Source organism: Rhinatrema bivittatum, chromosome 4 (assembly GCF_901001135.1).
Source record: "Rhinatrema bivittatum chromosome 4, aRhiBiv1.1, whole genome shotgun sequence".
Classification (NCBI taxonomy): Eukaryota; Metazoa; Chordata; class Amphibia; order Gymnophiona; family Rhinatrematidae; genus Rhinatrema; species Rhinatrema bivittatum.
Genome location: NC_042618.1, coordinates 294,987,249 through 295,010,464, shown reverse-complemented (window position 1 = coordinate 295,010,464; position 23,216 = coordinate 294,987,249). Strand labels below are relative to the sequence as shown.

General features: G+C 43.3%; 1 protein-coding gene across 1 annotated transcript in view; it reads left to right on the top strand.

The window, feature by feature from the left end:
* FAM98B (family with sequence similarity 98 member B) overlaps window positions 1-23,216 on the top strand; it is a 197,801-nt gene that overhangs the window by 149,156 nt on the left and 25,429 nt on the right. Inside the window, 1 exon segment of the mRNA XM_029600204.1 lies at window positions 11,965-12,081. Coding sequence (XP_029456064.1) covers window positions 11,965-12,081 — 117 coding nt within the window.

Here is a 23,216-nt window from a genome sequence, read left to right as displayed (position 1 = left end):
ACCTGAGCTAAAAGATTCCAATTTAACCCTATCAATTAGAAAGCAGAATGAAAATACAAACAAAAAACACACTTTGAAATGTTTGTATGCTAATGCCAGAAGTCTAAGAAGTAAGATGGGAGAATTAGAGTGTATAACAGTGAATGATGACATAGACATAATTGACATCTCAGAGATAAGGTGGAAGCAGGATAACCAATGGGACAGTGCTATACCGGGGTACAAATAATATCGCAATGACAGAGAGGAGCATCGGGGAGGTGGGCAGGCGCATTATGTCCGGGATGGTGCAGAGTCCAACAGGATAAAGATCCTGCATGAGACTAAATGCACAATCAAATCTTTATGGGTAGGAATCCCTTGTGTGTTGGGGAAAAATATAGTGATGGGAGTATACTACTGTCTACCTGGCCAAGATGGTGAGATGGACAGTGAAATGCTAAAAGAAATTAGGGAAGCTAACCAAATTGGTAGTGCAGTAATAATGGGAGATTTCAATTACTTTTACCTAATCAATGTAGGGGGTAACATTGGGACATGCTAGAGAGATAAAGTTCCTGGATGGAATAAATGACAATTTTATGGAGCAATTGGTTCTGGAACAGACAAGAGAGGGAGCAATTTTAGATCATAATATGATCAAATTTGAATTAATGACTAGAAGGGGGACAGTAAGTATATCTACGGGTCTAGCGCAGCACTTTCAAAAGGGAAACTTTGATAGAATGAGAAAAATAGAAAAAAAACTGAAAGGAGTAGCTAGAAAGGTAAAAAGTGTGCAAGAGGCATGGACATTGTTAAAAAATATATATATATACCATCCTAGAAGCACAGTCCAGATATATTCCACACAATAAAGGTGGAAGGAAGGCAAAATGATTACTGGCATGGTTAAAAGGTCAAGTGAAAGAGGTTATTTCAGCCAAAAGATCTTCATTCAAAAATTGGAAGAAGGATCCAACAGAAGAAAATAGGATAAAGCATAAGCGCTGGCAAGTTAAATGTGAGACATTGATAAGACAGCCTTAGAGAACTTGAAAAGAAGTTGGCCGTAGATGCAAAAATTCACTGTAAAAGCCTTTTAAAATATATCCGAAGCAGAAAGTCTGCGAGGGAGTCAGTTGGACCGTTAGATGATCAAGGGATTAAAGGGGCACTTAGAGAAGATAAGGCCATTATGGAAAGATTAAACAATTTCTTTGCTTCGGGTGTTTACTGAAGAGGATGTTAGAGAGATAACCGTTCTAGAGAAAGTTTTTATGGGTAATGATTCAGATGAGGTGAACCAACAAGATGTGGTAGACCTGATTTACAAACTGAAGAGTAGTTAATCACCTGGACCAGATGGTACACACCCCAGGGTTCTGAAGAAACTCAAAAATGAAATTTCAGATCTTAGCTTACAAAATTTAGCTTTCATTAAAATCATCCATTGTACCTGAAGACTGGAGAGTGGCTAATGTAACCCCAATATTTAAAAAGGGTTCTGGGGCGATCCTGGAAACTACAGTCCAGTTAGCCTGACTTCAGTGCCAGGAAAAATAATGGAAAGTGTTCTAAAGATCAAAATCACAGAACATATAGAAAGACATGGTTTAATGGAACAAAGCAGCATGGCTTTACACGAGGCAAGTCTTGCCTCACAAATCTGCTTCACTTTTTTGAAGGGGTTAATAAACATGTAGATATAGGTGAACCGGTGGATGTAGTGTATTTGGATTTTCAGAAGGCATTTGACAAAGTTCCTCATGCGAGGCTTCTAGGAAAAGTATAGTCATGGGATAGGTGGCAATGTCCTTTCATGGATTACATACTGGTTAAAAGACTGGAAACAGAGTAGGATTAAATGGATAATTTTCTCAGTGGAAAAGGGTATACAGTGGAGTGCCTCAAGGATCTGTACTAGGACCTGTGCTTTTCGATATATTTATAAACTATCTGGAAAGGAATACGATGAGTGAGGTAATCAAATCTGCAGTTGATACAAAATTATTCAGAGTGGTTAAATCACAAGCGGATTGTGATAAATTGCAGGAGGACCTTGTGAGACTGGAAAATTGGGCATCCAAATGACAGATGAAATTTAATGTGAATAAGCGCAAGGTAATGCATATAGGGAAAAATAACCCATGCTCTAGTTACTCGATGTTATGTTCAATATTAGGAGCTACCTCCCTGGAAAGAGATCTAGGCATCATAGTGGATAATACTTTGAAATTGTCGGCTCAGTGTGCTTTGCCAGTCAAAAAAGCAAACAATATTAGGAAGGGAATGGTGAATAAAACGGAAAAAGTCATAATGCCTCTGTATTGCTCCATGGTGAGACAGCACCTTGAATACTGTGTACAATTCTGGTTGCCGCATCTCAAGATTGATAATAGTTGTGATGAAGGTACAGAGAAGGGTGACTAAAATGATAAAGGGGATGGAACTGCTCCCCTATGAGGAACGACTAAAGAGGTTAGGGCTGTTCAGCTTGGAGAAGAGATGGCCGAGGAGGGATATGATAGAGGTCTTTAAAATCATGAGGTCTAGAATGGGTAAATGTGAATCAGTTATTTACTCTTTTGGATAATAGGAGGACTAGGGGGCACTCCATGAAGTTAAAAAGTAGCACATTAAAACTAATCAGTGAAAATTCTTTTTAACTCAGTGCACAATTAAGCTCTGGAATTTGTTGCCAGAGGATGTGGTTAGTGCAGTTAGTGTAGCTGGGTTTAAAAAAGGTTTGGATAAGTACATGGAGAAGTCCATTAACTGCTGTTCTGTTCGGCTTGAGGACCTCATAGGTCAACAGTTGTGCCCCACTTTCATCCTGAGAGTGGAAAGGTTTCTGGAATTGAACTGATCTGGTTGAAAAATGTGTTCTACCCCTTCCTCAAGGTTGAGAGATCTGACTTTTGGCTTTCAAGAGATGCCTTCAGTAGGTTCCTTCTTGGTACCTTGTTTTCTGCTCAGATAACAGGTTGTCTTTTCACATCCCATTCTCCGGGTTGGCTTAGCCTCTGAATGGCAGCTGCCCTTGTATTTTCGCACAGGATCCAAAAACTGCCCATTGGAAGCTCTCACTTCTTCATTGCACTATTGTACAGCGGGGTTGCCTTGTGGCAGGTGATGAGCCACCCAGATCAGAAATCCTTGTAGGGTTGGGGATTTTCCCCTTGTGGAAATATCTTTCCCAGTAGAAGATGAGGATTCCTCTCAAATGGGTGGAGTTCCTCTTTGGATACCTGCTGAGCGCAATGGGGCAGATTTTAAAACCTGCGTGCGGCCGCAGATTTGTGGAAATATCTTTCCCAGTAGAAGATGAGGATTCCTCTCAAATGGGTGGAGTTCCTCTTTGGATACCTGCTGAGCGCAATGGGGCAGATTTTAAAACCTGCGTGCGGCCGCAGATTTGTTTGCACAACCCGGCGCGAAGAAATCTACACCCGGTTTTATAACATGTGCGCGCATGTTATAAAACCCACGGTCAGCACGCGCAAGGGGTTGCACAATTGTGCAACTTGCACGCGCAGGCTGCCTCCGTTCCCTTCGAGGCTAAGTTAACCAGATAACTTATCCAGCTAACTTAGCCAGAATATTCAGCATTGCAGTCATGCCATTTAATATATCCAGATAAGTTTAAAGTTAGCTGGATAAGTACCCTCTCCCAATCATTTTCCCCAGAATGCCTGTTCTTTATCCGGCTACATTTTAAAACATAGAAATGACGGCAGAAAAGGACCTTATGGCCCATCCAGTCTGCCCAGCAAGCTCCCATACTTATCAGTTATTCAGTCCACCAAGGGGTCAAGGCTCTTGGTTACTGTTTGTCCAATTTCCTCCCCCCCCCCCCCCCCCCTCCTGCGGTTGAAGCAGAGAGCAATGTTGGAGTTGCATCAGAAGTGTAGTATTAGTGAAGGGTAGTAACCGCTACATCAAGCAAGTTACCCCATTCTTATTTGTTCTCCCAGACTGTACAGTTCAATGTCCTTGTTGGCTGACTGAATCCCATTCCTCATTTCCTCTTTTCTCCCTGCCATTGAAGCAGTGAGCAATGATGGGAGTTGTGTTACAGTGTGAAGGATTATTTGTTAAGGGTAGAATCTGCCATACCAGCAAGTTACGCCCATGCAACAGCTTATTTATTAAGGGTAGTATCCGTCACACCAGCTAGTTACCCCCAAGCTTCTTACTTCATTCACCTCCCCCTTGCCTTTAGGGGTCCACAGTGTTTATCCCATGCCCTTTTGAAATCTTGCACAGTTTTTGCCTTCACCACCTTCTTTTGGCAAGGCATTCCAGGCGTCCACCACCCTCTCTTGAAGAAATATTTATCCCAGGACAAGCAGGATGATAGTCCTCACATATGGGTGATGTCACTGGACTGAGCCCTGAGCCCTATCACGAAAAACTTTCTGTCAAAGTTTCTAGAAACTTTTGACTGGCACACTGAGCCCACTGAGCATGCCCAGCATGCCATGATCCCTCGAGCCACAGGGGTCTCCCTCCAGTCTTCGTTTTTCTGCACTGCAGTTAGCATCGCGGTAAAGGAGCCCTGTGTGAGTTTTCTCACACAATATTCTCAAAAATTTACAAATTTCTAAATTCATCCCCTTCATAGGGGTCTCCCTGTCTCCACCGGCTGGTGAGTACTTGTTTTTCTCCCAGTCAATTCGTTAAACAGAATTGTTCTGTCAGAAGGTCGTCGATGACTGTCCAGCCTTCATAATGGCTACGGGTTTCAAAAATGCCCGAATTGCCCTTGCACTATGTCTATCACTGACCCGCATATCAAGTGTGTGCTGTGCTTGGGCAAATCTCATAATGTTTCCTCCTGTCCACAATGCGCCGAAACGACTGCCAAGGGCAGGCGAGCCCATCAGGAGAAGATGGAACATCTCTTCCATATCCAACTAATACCATCGACTTCGACATCAACTAAGTCGTCTCCGGCTGGAGCGGCTAAACGTCACCCTGACGGCTCCAGGGACCGATTATCACAGACTCCATCCCGGTCATCGGTAAAATCTACATCGGTGCTTGAGAAGAAAAGCACCGAACATCGGGAGAAGCATCGCCATAGTCATCTGACGTTGACACCCGATGTCGCATCGATTCCGGGAACTCAGTCGATGCCAGTGAAACCATCGCCGAAAAAGTCTCGAGTGGAAGAGCCATTGATACCCTCGATGCCTCTCACTCCAAGGCAATCCGCACTGGTAATGTAGCCTGGTACCAAGCTACCACAGGGCCCTGTGGAAGAGCCGGTTCCGCCTTCTCTGCCACCCCCTATAGCTGCTCTGACCTCACCAGCTATACGGGAGGAACTGGACGGTTTCATCCGCCAGGCAGTCAAAGAAGCTCTCTGAGACCTTCAACCGTTGGTGCCACTGCCTGCACAGACGCCATCTCAGCTGCCGATGCCATTACAATACCACTGATGCCTGCGCCGATGCCAGTACCGGACCTTTCAGTCTTCGAGCCAATACTGTTGAAGCTCGATGCCCTCATTGGTGCTTTCCCGATACCACCAGCAGCACTGAAAATGCCGATTCCCGTGAGTGAAGACGACTCCTCCGGAGCTTCTCCGATGCCTGAACCCGTTCCAGGGCCATCTGGAATTTCTCAGCCGAGAATTCTGGTGTCTCCATCAATGCCTTTTTCTCCTCCATCAATGCCGCCGCAAAAGCCATCGATGCTGTTGATGCCTTTTTCATACCTTGCTCTACTCCTCCACGACACCCTTCATCAGATACCTGGGAGGAGGGAGACACCGATTCCTCATCTGAAGACATACTGTCTGAGCCTGAAGAAAGGAGGAAATCGCCACCAGAGGACCTCGCTTTTTCGAATTTTGTAAAGGAGATGGCTGACACCATTCCTTTTCAGCTAGTGGCAGAAGAGGACACCAGGCAAAAGACCCTAGAGGGTTTGAAATTTGTTGATCCTCCTAAAGACGTTTTAGCAATACCAGTCCATGAAGTCCTGATTGACCTACAACATAGCCTATGGGAGCACCCCTGTTCAATCCCATCAGTGAACAAGAGGATGGATGCCACCTACCTGGTACAACATATCCCAGGTTACCAAAAGGCCCAACTGCCACACCAATCGGTGGTGGTAGAATCCGCCCAAAAGAAGTCAAAGAGGATACGTCCACACTCCTCGACACCTCCTGGCAAGGAACAAATGTTCTTAGATACTCTTGGCAGGAAGGTTTTTGAAGGTTCAATGCTTGTCTCCAGGATAGCGTCATATCAACTATATATGACTCAGTATCAACGCAATCTCTGGAAGCAGATGCAACAACTATCTGAGTCCTTACCTCAACAATATCAAGACTCAGTGAATAACATCATACACAAGGGCCTAGAAGCAGGCAAGCATGAAGTCCGTGCAGCCTATGATAGTTTTGAAACCTCGTCCAAGATGGCTGCAACGGGGATTATTGCCCGTAGGTGGGCCTGGCTGAAGGCCTCTGACCTCAGGCCTGAGGTTCAGGAAAAGTTAGCAGATCTGCCTTGTGCTGGTGACAACCTTTTTGGGGGCAAGGTTCAAGATGCAGTGGCACAGTTAAAAGAACACTCTGAAACTCTGCGCCAGCTCTCAGCTGTTCCAACAGAAACACCATCTTCTGCACGTAGAACAGTAAGAAAGGACATCAGGAAACCCTATTACTGACCACCAGAACCCCGTGGTAGGGCATCTAGACCAGCACAGAGAAGTCACCCTAGGCAACCAAGGGCACCTAGGCCTCAACTTCTGCCTCAGACGGGCCAGCATCAGGATTTTGAGAACCCGTCAGAGGACAGCAGCCACTCCACCAACCCGATCCCAGATCTACCAGTGGGAGGTCGAGTCTCTTTCTTTCAACCCAATTGGTCAAATATCACAACAGATCAATGGGTACTATCCATTATAACACACAATTATCAACTGGATTTTCTCACAGTACCAAAAGACTCTCCACCAAGGTCTCTTTGGATACACAAAGATCATATCACTCTCCTGAACACAGAATTATCCACCCTTCTGAGAACCAGGGCTGTAGAACCAGTTCCCTGACCTCAGCAGGGCAGAGGATTCTATTCCCGTTATTTCCTCATTCCAAAGAAAACAGGAGGCCTATGTCCCATCTTAGACCTCCGCAATCTCAACAAATTTCTATGGAAAGAAAAATTCAGAATGGTCTCCTTAGGCGCCATGCTTCCCCCTTCTTCAAACAGGAGACTGGCTCTGTTCTCTGGATCTGCAAGATGTTTACGCTCACATTCCAATATTCCCTCATTGCAAGTTTCTGCGTTTCCTGGTGGGTCATCAGCATTTCCAATACCGGTGTTGCGACTGTCGCTGCCAGACGTCTCCACTCCGCCCTCCTTGGCGACTCCCTCTTGTTCAACTGGAAGGTTGGCTGCTGTGGCGTCATTCTGCTGTCTTCCTCCAGCATCTCCGGAGCGGCTCAAATCTGCAATCCGCCATGTTCACAAGGGCCCAAGGGTGCGTGCACGGTGCGGCCCCGACTGATGTACCAGCAATGGCGTGAACCTCAGGGGCGTCCCCCTGAGAATACATCAGCAGTTCCGGATATATAAGGTCTTAGAAATCACTAACTAATCGAGTTAGCAAGGATTCGTTCTACGCTACTCTCCCTCCTCGGACTTACCTGGGGTACCCGCTCGTCGGGGGCCTCGCTCTTTGTTTTTCAGATCACAGTCAGGAACCGGCACTCGCTCCTCGAGGGCCCATGTTCCCAGACTGGTTGCTGAATACTTACTCTGCCTGGAATTCATTGCTGCCTACTACACCAGTGAGTTATCTTCTCTCTCTCAGAGCTTTCCCTGGAACCAGGTACTCGCTCCTTGAGGGTCTAACTCATTCCAACACTTGGACTACTTCTAGAAACTATTGTGTGAGTGTTACCATCAAGGTTCTTTTCCTGAATTCTGCATACTCTGCCTACTCACTATATTTGGTTTCTCTACAGCTCAGTTATCCAGGATCGCTGTTCCAGTACCTGAGGGACTACAGCCCTGCCGGGCACTTCCAGCTCACTACTGCCACCTCTGGTGGTTCAATATACTGTTCAATAAAAGAACTAGTGTGTGTCTGTCTCCATACTCTGAGCCTGACCGGTGGTCCCTCTCGGGATCTTCCCCCGGGGGTGTGGTCATCTGCCACCGGCCCAAGGATCCACCCACAACTACCTCAAACACCAACAACTGGGTTCTGCCATTCGGACTTGCCTCAGCACCCCGAGCATTCACAAAGTGCCTAGCAGTAGCAGCAGCTCATTTGCACAAGGAAAATGTATACATTTTTCCTTACCTGGACGACTGGCTCATCAGAAGCCAGTCAAAGCAAGGAGCTCTCACCTCTCTCAGGCTCACAATCAGTCTGCTCCACTCGTTGGGATTCCTAATCAACTACCAGAAATCCCACCTCATACCATCTCACCTACTGCAATTCATCTGAGCAGAGTTGAACACCATAATATCAAGAGCCTTCCTTCCAGAGGACTGTGCAGAGACACTCTCCTCATTAGCGAAACCTCTGCGCAGAAAGAAACAGGTGACAGCACATCAGTTTCCAACTCTGCTCTGCCACATGGCCTCCACAGTTCATGTCACTCCTATGGCCAGATTAGCCATGAGAATAACCCAATGGACATTAAGATCACAGTGGGTACAAGCCATTCAACCACTGTCGTCTCCAATTCAAATAAACCACTAACTACGTTCATCTCTCCTCTGGTGGGCGAACAAGAACAACTTGCGCACAGTTCTACCCTTCCAACAACCAGTTCCGCAAGTAACTTTAACTACAGATGCATCCACCTTAGATTGGGGAGCACACATAGGCAATCTCCAAACTCAAGGTACTTGGACAAAACTTGAAGCAACATTTCAAATCAATTTCCTGGAGCTTCGACTATACGTTATGCTCTACATGTGTTCAAGGACTGCCTTTCACACAAGACTGTTCTTATACAGACAGACAACACGGTAGCCATGTGGTACCTGAACAAACAGGGAGGTATGGGCTCGTATCTCCTTTGTCAAGAAGCCGCACAGATTTGGGACTGGGCCCTCACGCATTCCATGTTTCTCCAGGCCACTTATCTAGCAGGCATCCACAACATAGTTGCAGATCGCCTCAGTCGTCAGTTCCATCCCCACGAGTGGTCCCTGGATCCTTTGGTAAAGACCAGAATATTCCAACGCTGGGGCCAACCAACCATAGACCTCTTTGCATCCAAACTGAATAGCAAAGTGGACAAATTCTGCTTCCTATACAAGCGGACCAGCAAGTGCAGCAGGGACGCCTTTGCTCGCCCTTGGAATTCAGGCCTTCTATAAGCATATCCCCCGATACCGCTAATAACCAAAACTCTAGTAAAGCTACAACAGGACAAAGGGTTAATGATAGTCATAGCCCCATATTGGCCTCGACAAGTATGGTTTCCTATACTTCTCGACCTCTCGATCAGAGAGCCAATTCACCTGGGTACAGCTCCCACTCTCATAACTCAGGATCAGGGCAGGTTGCATCATCCCAACCTTCAATCCCTATCTCTAACAGCCTGGATGTTGAAAGCTTGATCCTGCAACCACTCAATCTTTCAACTAATGTGTCTCAAGTGCTGGTAGCTTCATGTAAACCTTTCACATGAAAAACCTATCGGTCTAAGTGGAAACGATTCACCACGTGGTGTGCACAGAAAAGTATTGACCCTTTTTCCTGCCCCACACCACAGACTCTGGTCTCCAGACCACGTCAGTAAGGGTACATTTAAATGCTATCTCAGCTTACCATCATACAATAGGGAATGCACCGATATCAGCGCAACCCCTTGTCAGTAGGTTTATGAGAGGTTTAATTCACCTTAAACCCCCGTTACGGCCACCAGTCACAGAATGGGACCTTAATGTAGTACTAACAAGACTCATGCTTTCTCCCTTTGAACCCATGGATTCCTGCGATATTAAATTTCTTACGTGGAAAGTTCTCTTCTTAGTAGCTATTACATCTGCTAGAAGGGTTAGTGAGTTACAAGCACTTGTCACATACTCACCCTAAACAAGGTTCTTACATGACCAAGTAGTACTCTGTACTCACCCTAAATTCCTTCCCAAGGTAGTTACAGAATTCCACTTGAATCAGTCCATAGTCTTGCCCACGTTCTTCCCAAGACCTCACTCTCACCAAGGTGAAAGGGTTTTGCACACCTTAGGCTGTAAATGTGCACTTGCATATTACCTAGACTGCACTGCAGTCCATAGAAAATCCACTCAAATCTTTGTTTCTTTTAATAAAAACAAACCGGGTAATGCAGTCGGCAAGCAAACTCTCTCTAACTGGCTTGCAGATTGTATAGAGTTCTGCTATGACAAAGCAGGCCTTCCCCTCCAGGGACGAGTAAAGAAGCACTCAGTAAGAGCAATGTCAACCTCAGTAGCACACTATCGTTTAGTACCAGTAGCTGACATATGTAAAGCTGTGACATGGAGTTCTCTTAATACCTTTGCAGCTCATTATTGTTTGGACAAGGAAGGATGACAAGATTTAGCCTACAGACAATCTATCTTAAAGAACTTGTTTCCAGTGTAATCCCAACTCCTTCTGCATCCAACCTGCTGTGATTTCAGGCCGCCTCATTTTTTCCAACAGTACACCAGTTGTTGTGCCCATTGCACAAGTTGTTTGCTGTTGGTCCAATACAAGAATGACCCAGCCTGTAGCTTGCTAATCACCCATATGTGAGGACTATCATCCTGCATGTCCTGGGATAAAGCAAAATTGCTTACCTGTAATAGGTATTATCCGAGGACAGCAGGCTGTAGTCCTCACGAAACCCACCCGCACCCCGTGGATTTGGGTACCGTACGTTTTATTTTATTTTTGCTAACACTTATTGCTACACACGAGACTGAAGGGAGACCCCTGTGGCTCGAGGGATCACGGGCATGCTGGGCATGCTCAATGGACTCTGTGTACCAGTCAAAAGTTTCTAAAAACTTTGACAGAAAGTTTTCCGTGATAGGGCTCTGTCCAGTGACGTCACCCATATGTGAGGACTACATCCTGATGTCCTAGGATAACACCTATTACAGGTAAGCAATTTTGCTTTCCTGACATTGATACTGCGTCGTCCTCCCCAGAGTTTCATTTCATAACCCCTAGTTCTGTTGGAAAGAATCCAATAGAACTAGGGGTTATGAAATGAAACTCTGGGGAGGACGACGCAGAATCAATGTCGGGAAATATTTCTTCACGGAGAGGGTGGTGGATGGCTGGAATGCCTTGCCCAAAAGGAGGTGGTGAAGGCAAGAACTGTGCAAGATTTCAAAAGTGCATGGGATAAACACTGTGGACTCCTAAAGGCAAGGGAGAAGGGAATGAATTTTAGAGGGTTAATGACTTATCCAGTTAGATTTTATCCCAATAAAGGACTGAAAATATCAAAACTTGTTATCCATCTAAATGGCTTTTGAATGTTGACTTTTTAGTTGCTTTCCTGTGTTCTGGGGTAGTTTGCTAGAAGGCATAAACTAACCACAGAGCAGCGGTTATGCCCTATAAAAAAGCACTGGGGAAACCTGCAAGGAGCAGCAGTTACAACCCTAGTTAGATTTCAGAGGGCCACCTAAACCCTTTGAAAATTGAATGCTCTGATTTTATTGCATGCTTTAAAATGTTAACTTGATCTGTAAATCTAGACTCTTGCTTCAGATTTTTTGCACAGCACGGTATGTTAGTTAATGAAATACTTTGTGAATGAAGTAATGTTTGGGTTAATCAGTTGGGCCTAGTTAGAATAACTGCTTCAGTGTGCTTTCTTTTCCAGATACAATGCTGACTCATGAGGGCCTGTATATGTATACTAGGAGGGTCTCTCAATGTTCCTCCTACTGCTTGCTTTCCATTTCTACAGTATGGATATGAGAGTCACTGACATGGCCACTTCTTATTATTTTGCAGGAAAAACTTGGCAAAGTTAATGATGCTCTTTCCACGGAGTATGAATGTCGGCGGCGCATGTTAATGAAGCGCTTAGATGTGACTGTGCAATCCTTTGGCTGGTCAGAGAGAGCAAAGGTAGGTATATTTATTTATTTATTTAACATTTTTCTATACCGAACTTCATGACCAGCTTCATATCAGACCGGTTTACATCAAACTTAGGGATTAACTGAACATAATCATATAACAGGAAGGCCGAAGCGCAGTTACAAATAACAGGGAGAGTGAACTTGGGGGCTAGGGCAGCCAGGAAATAAAGGACAGAGAAAAAAATATATAGAACCTAATCCTACCATCCCTTCCTGTTATCTCTGTATGTTGGAAACCACCTGGCGTAGGACTTCAAAACAAAAATCCAAAGAAGAAAATTCAGCTGAATATCACATAGGCAAATCCCTAATAAAATGGGGAAGCTTATCATTTTTCACATTATCCCATTCCCTTGCTAAGGTGGAGGCACTAAATTGATATGACCGTCTCACCTCCCAGGTCAGAAGGGTAAAGAAGGACCAACCACTCTGACCTGATCCAAGACAGGTATGAAGGTGGAGACAGAATGCCACTGTGGCTATGCCCTCTTTGAAGAATACAACTGCCCTAATACAATCCTTCCTGGGTTGGAAGGAGAGGGTTGTCTTCTCTCATCTGGGTTACCCCTTACATGAGATAAGCAGGAATTAATAATCCAAGTGCTGACTGCAAACCCAATTGTTTTGTAAAGAAAGAAAATAGTCAATCATGTTGGGTATTGGGAGTGGTAATCAAAGCCTGTCTCCATCCCAAAGCATTTACCCATTGGGGTCCTTTCAGCACACCAGAATTTTAAAAAATGTAATAAAAATACTATAATTTTATGCCTGTAACAGACATACTGTAAAGCCATGTACAATGTTTTTCACTGACCATCAAATAAATAAGGTTCTTGTAATGATCTGAGTAAGGAAATGGGCCCTTTGAAATTTTATGCAATCTTTGCCACAGAGAAAAAGAAGGGAAGGAATAGCAGGAGAACACACTTGTGATGAAGAACATAAAAAGTGGCATGCTGGATCTATCAAGCCCAGCATCCTGTTCCTGATAGTGGTCAATCCCAAAATATGTATTTATTTATTTTATTTATTTGAGGTTCTTTATATACCGCCATTCGTTTAGTAACATCATGACGGTTCACATACAACAAAGTTTCAGCAGCAGTGCTAGAACAATTAGAAAATAGCAACAGTGCTTTACAATTAACATTCAACTAAAGAAGGACCATTAGAAAAATATAACAATGCTAAACTAGAGCAACTGAAAGAAGGTATATGGCAATGTAAAACAGTAGTAATAGTAATAAAATAATTACAATAGGTTGCATGGATTATATACAAATAGTACAAATAGTACAATATTTATAAAGGGTAATAGGGTAGTAGGGTATAGGGTAAAAGGGTAATAGGGTAGTAGGGTAGCAGGAGGGGAACTTAGCATAGAGGGATAATACATATTAACAAAGCTTAGACTCAGGGAAAAGCAAAGGGGGAATTGCTGAAGAAAATGTTTGGTACTTTATGTGAATGCTTTTAAGAATAACCATGTTTTAAGTTTCTGCTTGAATTTTTTTGGGCATGATTCCTGCCGCAGTTCAGGTGGCATAGTGTTCTAGCAGGAGGGGCCGGCTATAGTGAAGGCGCGTTTTCTGGTTGTGTCTAGTCTGGTAGTTTTGTGAGGGGGTAATTGAAGTGTGGCTGCATGTTGAGGTCTGGGGATTCTGGAGTGTTTGCGGAACTGAATGGCATTACTAAGCCAGGTTATATTCTCAGTGTATAGGGTCTTATGTATTAAGGATAATATTTTGAAGGTGACTCTTTGAGCAACAGGTAGCCAATGCAATTCTTTAAGTATGGGAGTAATATGATCTGACCTTCGTGTATTAGTGAGGATGCGGGCCGCAGCATTTTGTAACATTTGTAACGGTAGGATGGTGGAATTGGGAAGGCCTAACAAGAGGGCGTTGCAGTAGTCAATTTTAGCAAATAGGGCCTGAAGAACTGTACGGAAATCACATTGGTATAGTAGGGGTTTGAGCTTTTTTAGAGTGTGTAGCTTGAAGTATCCGTCTTTTATAATATTGTTGATATGTTTTTTAAAATTAAGCTGGTTGTCTATTGTGACACCTAGGTTTTTGACATTTTCATTAGAGATAGCCGCGGGGAGAGGAGAGAGTGTGGAAGAGTCTTTTATATCTAATTTCTTGTTGCTTACTCCCAGAGATAAGTAGTGGCTTTCATGGAGTCACCTAGTTAATAATGGTTTATGGTCATTTCCTCTAAGAATTTGTCCAAATCATTTTTAAACCCAGTCCTCTTCATCCAGCCAGATCAGTCCAGACAAATGAGTTATGCCAGCCAACCAGCAGATAAAGATGGAGGTTAACAGATTTGTTAACATCATCCCTTATTGACTTCCATGCTGATTTCAGTCTGCTAATACTGTCTGTCTCTAGCAGATGGTAGGCATTTCAGTGCTGATGGCTGGTTTTAGGCTGGTTGAGAAGGAATCCAAATTGTGGGGCAGTTCCGGAGGTGAAAGGTGGATATTCCCTCAGTTGAGTATCTCCCTAGGTCAAGGCGTTTCCAGTATTTTTTCTGGAGTGCGCTGTGGAATAGGTTGGTATGGAACAGCTGCCCTATGAGGAAAGGCTCTAAAGAAGTTAGGGCTGTTCAGTTTGGAGACGAGATGACTGAGGGGGGGATAAGATAGAGGTCTACAAAATCATGAAAGGACCTGAACAAGTTAATGTAAATCAGTTATTTTCTCCCTCAGATAATAGAAGGACTGGGGAGCACTCCATGAAGTTAACAAGTAGCTTATTTAAAACCGAAGAAAATTCTTTTTCACTCAGTGCATAATTAAGCTCTGGAATTCATTGCCAGAGGATGTGCTTACAGCAGTTAGTGTAACTGGGTTTAAGAAAGGTTTGGATAAGTTCCTAAAGGAAAAATCCATAAACTGCAATAGTAGCTTGTGATTTATTTAATGTTTGAGTACTTGCCAGGGTACTGGGCTTGATAGACCCTTGGTCTGACCCAGTATGGCACATTTTATGTTCTTATGTTCTTTTTTTTTTATATATATTTATTGATTTTTCAAAAAAAAATACAGAACTTCAGTCCAGAAATAGTTCACATTATAGTTAGGGTTACAGAAAAAAAGAGAGAGAGAGAACATTTTACAATCATAATAGGATAATATATAGACCCATTCTATATGTGTCAATATATAGGAAATAAGGAGGGCAAGATGTAATTTAAGCAGAAAACAGGAATTTATAAAGCCTATATATCAAATGCCTAGGAATTAACTGGTGTTACATTCTACTTTATTTATGCCAACCCCTCCCCTAAAGGTTCATTAGAGTGGGAGTCTAGGAAAGAACTGATCTGGTTCTCTAAATATATATCTTGAATTTCTATATATTATAGTACATAAACATCGGAATCATAAAGTATACTTAGCTCCCTTCCTCTGGGTTTCTTCTCTCATTTCTAGAAATGTTTTCCTTTTAATTTGGGTAATTTTGGTGATATCTGGAAAGATTTTTATCGGATACCCGTAACATTTTAAAGATTGATTTCGAAAGAATGTTCTCAAAATTAAGTCTCTTTCTGATGATGATGCAAATTGGACAAATAATGTCGCTTTCTCTTCGACTACTAACTCACAAGATTGTTCCAAAATAGCAGTCAGATCAAACGTATCTTCTTGATTCTCCTTCTGTTCTTCAGAATTTCTAATGACACTAGGTTGAGGAAAATAATATATCTTTTCAATCTTTGGTAGATCTTGTTCCGAGAATTTTAGTATGTTAAGAAGATAACTTCTAAAAAGTTCTTGATGTGCAAGCATCCAAATTTTGGGAAAATTAAGAATCCTTATATTTCTTCTTAACTGATTCTCTAGATTTTCCATTTTCACTGATTGAATATTCTCAGACTTTATCAAATTTACTTGATTTTTTTCCACTTCTGTTATTTTCTTTTCCATTTCACCAACTGAGGATTCAATTTTCCCAACTCTTCCCTTTAGGGCTTGATTCTTAGTGATACTTTCTTTTACCATGGTTGTTAAAGAAACAATCACTTTTTCCATTGAAGAAATTGCTTTTAAAATTTCCTCCAGAGTCGAATTGGAAGACATGGTTTTTGAGACCTCACAAATCACCTGTAGGTCTCCTTCATCCCGCTCATCCTTTAGGTGATCAGCTCCCACGGCAGCTCGATGCATCTCTTCACTGAGTAGGCCCCTGGAGCTAGAATTTCCAAGGCTCACCGAGGGCAATGTAATACAAACATCCCCTCTCTGGGGTCCTACCTCCGGTGAAGGAAAAGATTTTACTTCCAGCAGAGCAGATGTAGTCGGTTTGAATTCTCTCCCCTCAGACGGAAGAGCTGGGGCGGTTGGCGCGCTGGGGCTCAGCGATGTTTCTATGGCCTGGGGGCTCAGGGTTTGCTCTCCGCTGACACCCCCAACGTCCCCTCCCTCCGGCGTTGACGACACCAGTCCGGGAAACACTTCCTCTATCCGAGTTTGCCACGTTGCCAAAACTGGAGTAGAGGTAATATCCTTTATCCTTGCCTTACGCTTTGTACGTGGCATGATAACAACCAAGAAAAAGAGAAAAGTTCAGGGAATATCAAGCAAGAAAACAGTTCACCTCGGGAGCTCAGCATTTGCCGTTCATTCCTCGGCGGCCATCTTGTCGCTCCATGTTCTTATGTTCTAACCTTCCCCCTATCCCTTTCCCCCACCCCATCATACCATCTGCCCTTGGTTCCTTCTGAGGATGCATTTCTTCTTGCATTATATATTTAACAAAGGGTCTGTTGTGCATATTGGATACAAGGCACAGAGATCCTTGGACATCATTTTGCCTTCTGCTACAGCTTGTATATTTTATAAAATATTAAAAAAAAAAAAAAAAGGCAAGAGAAAATCAAAGGTGTGCTTCAGAGGCTAGCTCAACCCCATCAATGTGGCTCTACAAGAGATGTTTAGGTTCTTGGCAACTTCTGAAACAGTGCTTTTTCTTACGTTTCCTGGGGGTGGTGGTGGGCGTTTGGCATATCTTGCAGCTTAGGTTGGTAATCATTGTTACATAAGATGAGCACAGGAAAAAGTCTGTGCTTTGCAGCAGATGCGGGATGCGCTGGTTGATGGCACAGGAAAATTCCTAGCGTGTAGCCAGATGGAATCAGAACCAATGGGTATTGTGCTCTTCTGCTAGCAGATGGGCGACTGAGTCAGATTTCAAGCTGACGTCATCCTGGGTACATATACCCCTGCACTGACCTCACTTCCTCAGTATCTCTCCTTCTCCTAGCAAATGCGGACACTATACCACACACTAGAATAGTGTTAACAATGACAGCAAAGAAGAAAGAAATTTACCTTTAAGAAGATCGAGCCCCGCTCTCCTGCGGTGAAACCTAAGGGTCCCTCCCCCAGTTGAGAATTCCTGAGGTGATTTCCGATATCCCTCAGAGGTGAGCCTTGGTCCGTTAGCCAGTTCCCGGCATGGACTTAGCCCCCAGGGTGGCTGAAAGGCAGCGGGTGCAGAATTGAGCGTGGCGGTGAAGGTAATTCCCTCTCCCCCCGCAGCTGGAGACCGTCCGGCACGCAGCCGGTAAGCGCCGAGACCAGGTAAAAATCTTTAAATTCAGGTCTCCAGAGCTTGGATTGCCGTACCGAAATTTTCTTACAGCGAGGTTTTAAAGGGGCACTGATTGGGTTGAGCAGCCTGCTTGGGCTAGGCCCCGATCCAGTGCAAGGGTCCACCGCAGATGAGTGACTCCCTGGAAAAAGGAGAAATCCCTCCAGGGATGAAACCATATCGAACCATGCTTCACTTCTTCCACAAGGACAAATTACCAGCCCTTGTTTCCCAGACTCTAAAGATGCTCAGTATTCCGGGCACTGACCCTATGGCGGAACCAAAGAAGAACACCATCTTGGTGTCCCCTTGTAAGGCCTCATGCTACTTTCCAATGATGGAAGCCATCCAGGAACTGATTGACCTGGAATGGAATGCCTCGGAAGCCAGCTTCAAAGGGGGGGCGGGCATTGGAAGCTCTATACCCTCTGGAACCTGCGGCCAAGGAACGCCTTTGTTTCCCGAAAGTGGATGGTATGGTCTGTGCCGTCTCAAAGCGAGCAACTGTTCCTGTTGAGGGAGGAGCGGCACTGAAGGACACGCAGGACAGACTACTGGAATCCATCCTTAAGCAGGCTTTTGACACAACAGCAGTGACACTGCAGATTACCTCCTGCTGTGCACTGGTGGCACGTTCCTGTTTGCTCCTCTCTCGAGAGAAAAATACCTACGGATATCATACCAGGGAGACGATGGAACCTGCAGCATCCTTCCTCACTGACGCAAGCTCAGATCTAGTGCGCACCTCAGCCAGGGGCGTTACCTCGGTAGTGGCAGCCAGAAGACAACTATGGCTACGGAATTGGTCTGCGGACACAACATCTAAAGCGAATATTACGAGAATGCCTTTTAAAGGATCTCTCTTGTTCGGAAGTGAATTGGAGAAGTTAGTCAACAAATGGGGTGAATCTCCAAGGCCTTGACTACCTGAACATAAGAAATTGCCATGCTGGGTCAGACCAAGAGTCCATCAAGCCCAGCATCCTGTTTCCAACAAAGGCCAAACCAGGCCACAAGAACCTGGCAATTACCCAAACACTAAGAAGATCCCATGCTACTGATGCAATTAATAGCAATGGCTATTCCCTAAGTAAACTTGATTAATAGCAATTAATGGACTTCTCCTTCAAGAACTTATCCAAACCTTTTTTGAACTCAGCTACACTAACTGCACTAACCACATGCTCTGGCAACAAATTCCAGAGCTTAATTGTGCGTTGAGTGAAAAATAATTTTCTCCAATTAATTTTAAATGTGCTACTTGCTAACTTCATGAAATGCCCCCTAGTCCTTCTATTATTTGAAAGTGTAAATAACCGATTCACATCTACTCGTTCAAGACCTCTCATGATCTTAAAGACATCTATCATATTCACCCTCAGCTGTCTCTTCTCCAAGCTGAACAGCCCTAACCTCTTCAGTCTTTCCTCATAGGGGAGCTGTTCCATCCCCTTTATCATTTTGGTTGCCCTTCTCTATACCTTCTCCATTGCAACTATATCTTTTGTGAGATGCGGTGACCAGAACTGTACACAATATTCAAGGTGCCGTCTCACCATGGAGCAATACAGAGACATTATAACATTTTCTTTTTTTTTTTTTATTGGTATATAAAGAACATTAATACATAATCAGTACTACAAAACACATCATGATGCCACTACATAGAACAGATATGTATGATATTGACAGGTAAGTAGCCTCTATGATAGCAGATTAACAAACAATCCAGTTGAGGCATCTAGGAATACAAACCTGTATTACTTATAGTGGAGGAAGAAAGGAAAGGGAAGAAAGAGAAGTAAAGAGAAACCAGCAAGAATTAAGAAAGACATTAGAGGTTAGGATTACACATATTAAATGCAAGAGGCAACCTTCATTTTAGGAAGCTGTTGTAAGATGAAGGCCTAGTGATATGCATAAAAATCAAGAAAATTGACCCCGTCATCCTCTTTCCTCATCTTCAATTTAGATAGAACAATTCTGGGGGCTTTATTCCGCCATAGGAATCGTACCAGGAGACTTTCAACATGTCTGTAAAAGTCAATGGTGAAAAATATAGGTAGCATAGAGAGAATATAGGTAATCTTGAGAGCAAGTATCATTTTGATAGTTTCTAACCTGCCCCACAACGTGAGGTGAAGAGGAGACCATTGCAAGATAATATTGCGGAGATTTTGCAATATCTGTAGTTCAGCATTACTAATGATTTGTTGTGGTTCTGGATAGAATGTGATTCCCAGGTATTTCAGCCCATGCAGGACTTTCTGGATTGGTGAGTGAGAAAGGTCTATCATAGAGCCTAGATAATTTAATGGAAGAAGTTCGGGTTTGTGCCAATTTATCTTTTAACCGGATAAAGAGGAGTAAGTATCTATTAAATCCAGCATGTAAAGGGAGAGAGGATTCAGGATTATGGATAAAAGGAAGCACATCATCTGCATACGCCGAAAGTTTAAACACTTCAGAACCAAATTGTACCCCTTCAATCCGATTCTCTTGTCTAATAGCAAGGAGCAGTGGTTCCAAAGCCAGGTTGAACAAGAGAGAGGAGAGGGAGCAGCCTTGTCGCGTTCCGCGATAAAGTGAGAAAGAAGGGGAGATTGTGTTGTTGACAAGATAGAAGGTAAGATTTGTCTTTTTGCGGATGACACTAAGATCTGCAACAGAGTGGACACGCCGGAAGGAGTGGAGAGAATAAGATGGGATTTAAGGAAGCTGGAAGAATAGTCGAAGATATGGCAGCTGAGATTCAATGCCAAGAAGTGCAGAGTCATGCACATGGGGTGTGGAAATCCGAAAGAACTGTATTCGATGGGGGGAGAAGGGCTGATATGTACGGAGCAGGAGAGAGACCTTGGGGTGATTGTTTTGCCCACTTCAGATCATTAGAGACTATGTGACAAGGTGACAGCTAAAGCCATAAGAATGCTGGGCTGCATAAAGAGAGGAATATCGAGTAAGAAAAGGGAAGTGATAATCCCCTTGTACAGGTCCTTGGTGAGGCCTCACCTGGAGTACTTTGTTCAGTTTTGGAGACCGTATCTCCGAAGGGACAGAGACAGGATGGGCGCGGTCCAGAGAAGGGCAACCAAAAAGGTGGAGGGTCTTCATCGAATGATTTATGAGGAGAGATTGAAGAATCTAAATATGTACACCCTGGAGGAAAGGAGGAGCAGGAATGATATGATTCAAACTTTCAGATACTTGAAAGGTTTTAATGATCCAAAGACAACGACAAACCTTTTTCGTTGCAAAAAAATCAGCAGAGCCAGGGGTCACGATTTAAAACTCCAGGGAGGAAGACTCAGAACCAATGTCAGGAAGTATTTCTTCACGGAGAGGGTGGTGGATGCCTGGAACGCCCTTCCGGAGGAAGTGGTGAAGACCAAAACTGTGAAGGATTTCAAAGGGGCGTGGGATAAACACTGTGGATCCATAAAAAGTCTAGAGGATATGAATGAAGAGAAGAGGCAAGGGGGTGGCTTGCTTGCGGGAATGATGGCTACTACCTGGAGATTAATAACCATATTCAATAAACATACACACAGTTAATGCGACTCCAACATTGCTCAATGCTTCAACGGCAAGAGGAAATGTGGAAAAAAAGATTTGCATTCACAAAAAAGCAGGAGAGTAGCTTGCTTGTTACGGCGGTTACTACCCCGAATCAATTAAGCCTGATACTTCACTTGGAATGCTTGTTATGGTGGTTACTACCCCAAACCAAATAAGCCTGATACTTCACTTTCAATGCACATCCAGCATAGCTCTCTACTTCAACGGCAGAGAGAATGAAGAAAAGATGATTTATATTTAGCATCAAACAACAAGGAATGAATTACATAGTCTGGGTAAACAAATAAGCATGGGTGTACTTGCTTATTACGACGGTTACTACCCCAAACCAATTAGCTAGATATTTCACTTAGATGCAGCTCCAGCACTGCTGTCTGCATCAATGGTGGGGGTGGAAGGGAATTGGAACCAAAACGTTACCAATAAGGGTCCTGAGCTCAGCAGTCAGAGTAACAGATTATGAAAACAAATAGATGTGAAAGCTTGCTGGGCAGACTGGATGGGCCGTTTGGTCGTCTTCTGCCGTCACTTCTATGTTTCTATGTATTTGTTTATTTAATAATTTTTATATACTGACTTTTCTTGCAAGCATATCAAATCGGTTTACAGTAGTTAGCAATTAATCATTTAAAATTATTTGCATTTCCAAAGAAGAAAGGAAGTACATTGTTTCATAATATAAATAATTAACATAGTAAACTAAATAGTAGGCTAAATAATCAAAATTTAAACACTTAGAGAGGTAGTATAGTTAGGGTAGCAATAGTATAATAAAAACAAAAATATACATTACCTTGGTATAAAATCAGAAGAGTGAGATAATTATGCTAACAGCTCTTGGTAGGCTTGTTTAAAAAGCCAGGTTTTAATCCCCTTTTTAAATAATTTGATGTTGGCTTCTAGTCGTAATTCCTGCGAAATCGAGTTTCATAGAAGGGGTCCAACAATAGAGAGAGCTCTTTCTCTTACATTATTTAGGTGGCAATTTTGGGGGAAGGAATTGGCAGCATCCCTGTTCCAGTTGATCTGGTGATACTTGAGGGGGTGTAGAAGTGAAGAAGTTAGCCATTCAATGTTTTCATTATATAGGATTTTGTGAATTAGTGATAAGATTTTATGCTGGGCCCTGTATTTGACCGGCAGCCAGTGAAGTTCTTTTAATATTGGGGTGATATGTTCGGATCTTCTAGTACCTGTCAAGAGTCTAGCTGCAGAGTTCTGCAGAAGTTGCAATAGTCTTGTGATATTTGCAGGAAGGCCTAAGAATAGTGAGTTACAGTAGTCTAATCTTGATAAGACAAGTGCCTGTACGACAGTTGTAAAGTCTTTTGGGAATAGGAGGGGTTTTAATCTTTTGAGTATGTTTAATTTGAAGTAACCATCGCTTATGATTTTTTTAACGCAGGATTTCATGGAGAATTCGCAATCTATAAGAATCCCTAGATCTCGTACTTCTAGGGAAATGGGGTAGTTTTTGGCGGCTTCTTGAATTTCAAGCTCTTTTGTCTTGCTTAATTTAGGTGAGATGTATAGGATTTCAGTTTTTTTAGTATTTAGGGGAAGATTCATTTGGGTTAATACCTTTTCAATGGCGGATTGGTATATGTCCCAGAGCTTAAGAGTTTGGTCAGTGAGCTTTTGGATTGGTATTAAAATTTGAACATAATCGCACAGATAAAATGTGTTAGACCGAGGCCTGATAGAATTCTGCATAAAGGGAGCATATAGATATTAAATAGTGTAGAGGATAGAGAGGATCCCTGAGGTACTCAGAAGTTGAGATAGATAGGATGTAACTGTTTATCAAGAAATTTTACTTTGAAGGTTCTATTTGTTAGCGCTCAAATGGTTTAGCTCTTACCTGAGTCTTTAATGCCTATTTTGTTTAGTCTATCAAGGAGGATGATATGATTAACTGTATCAAAGGCTGCTGAGATGT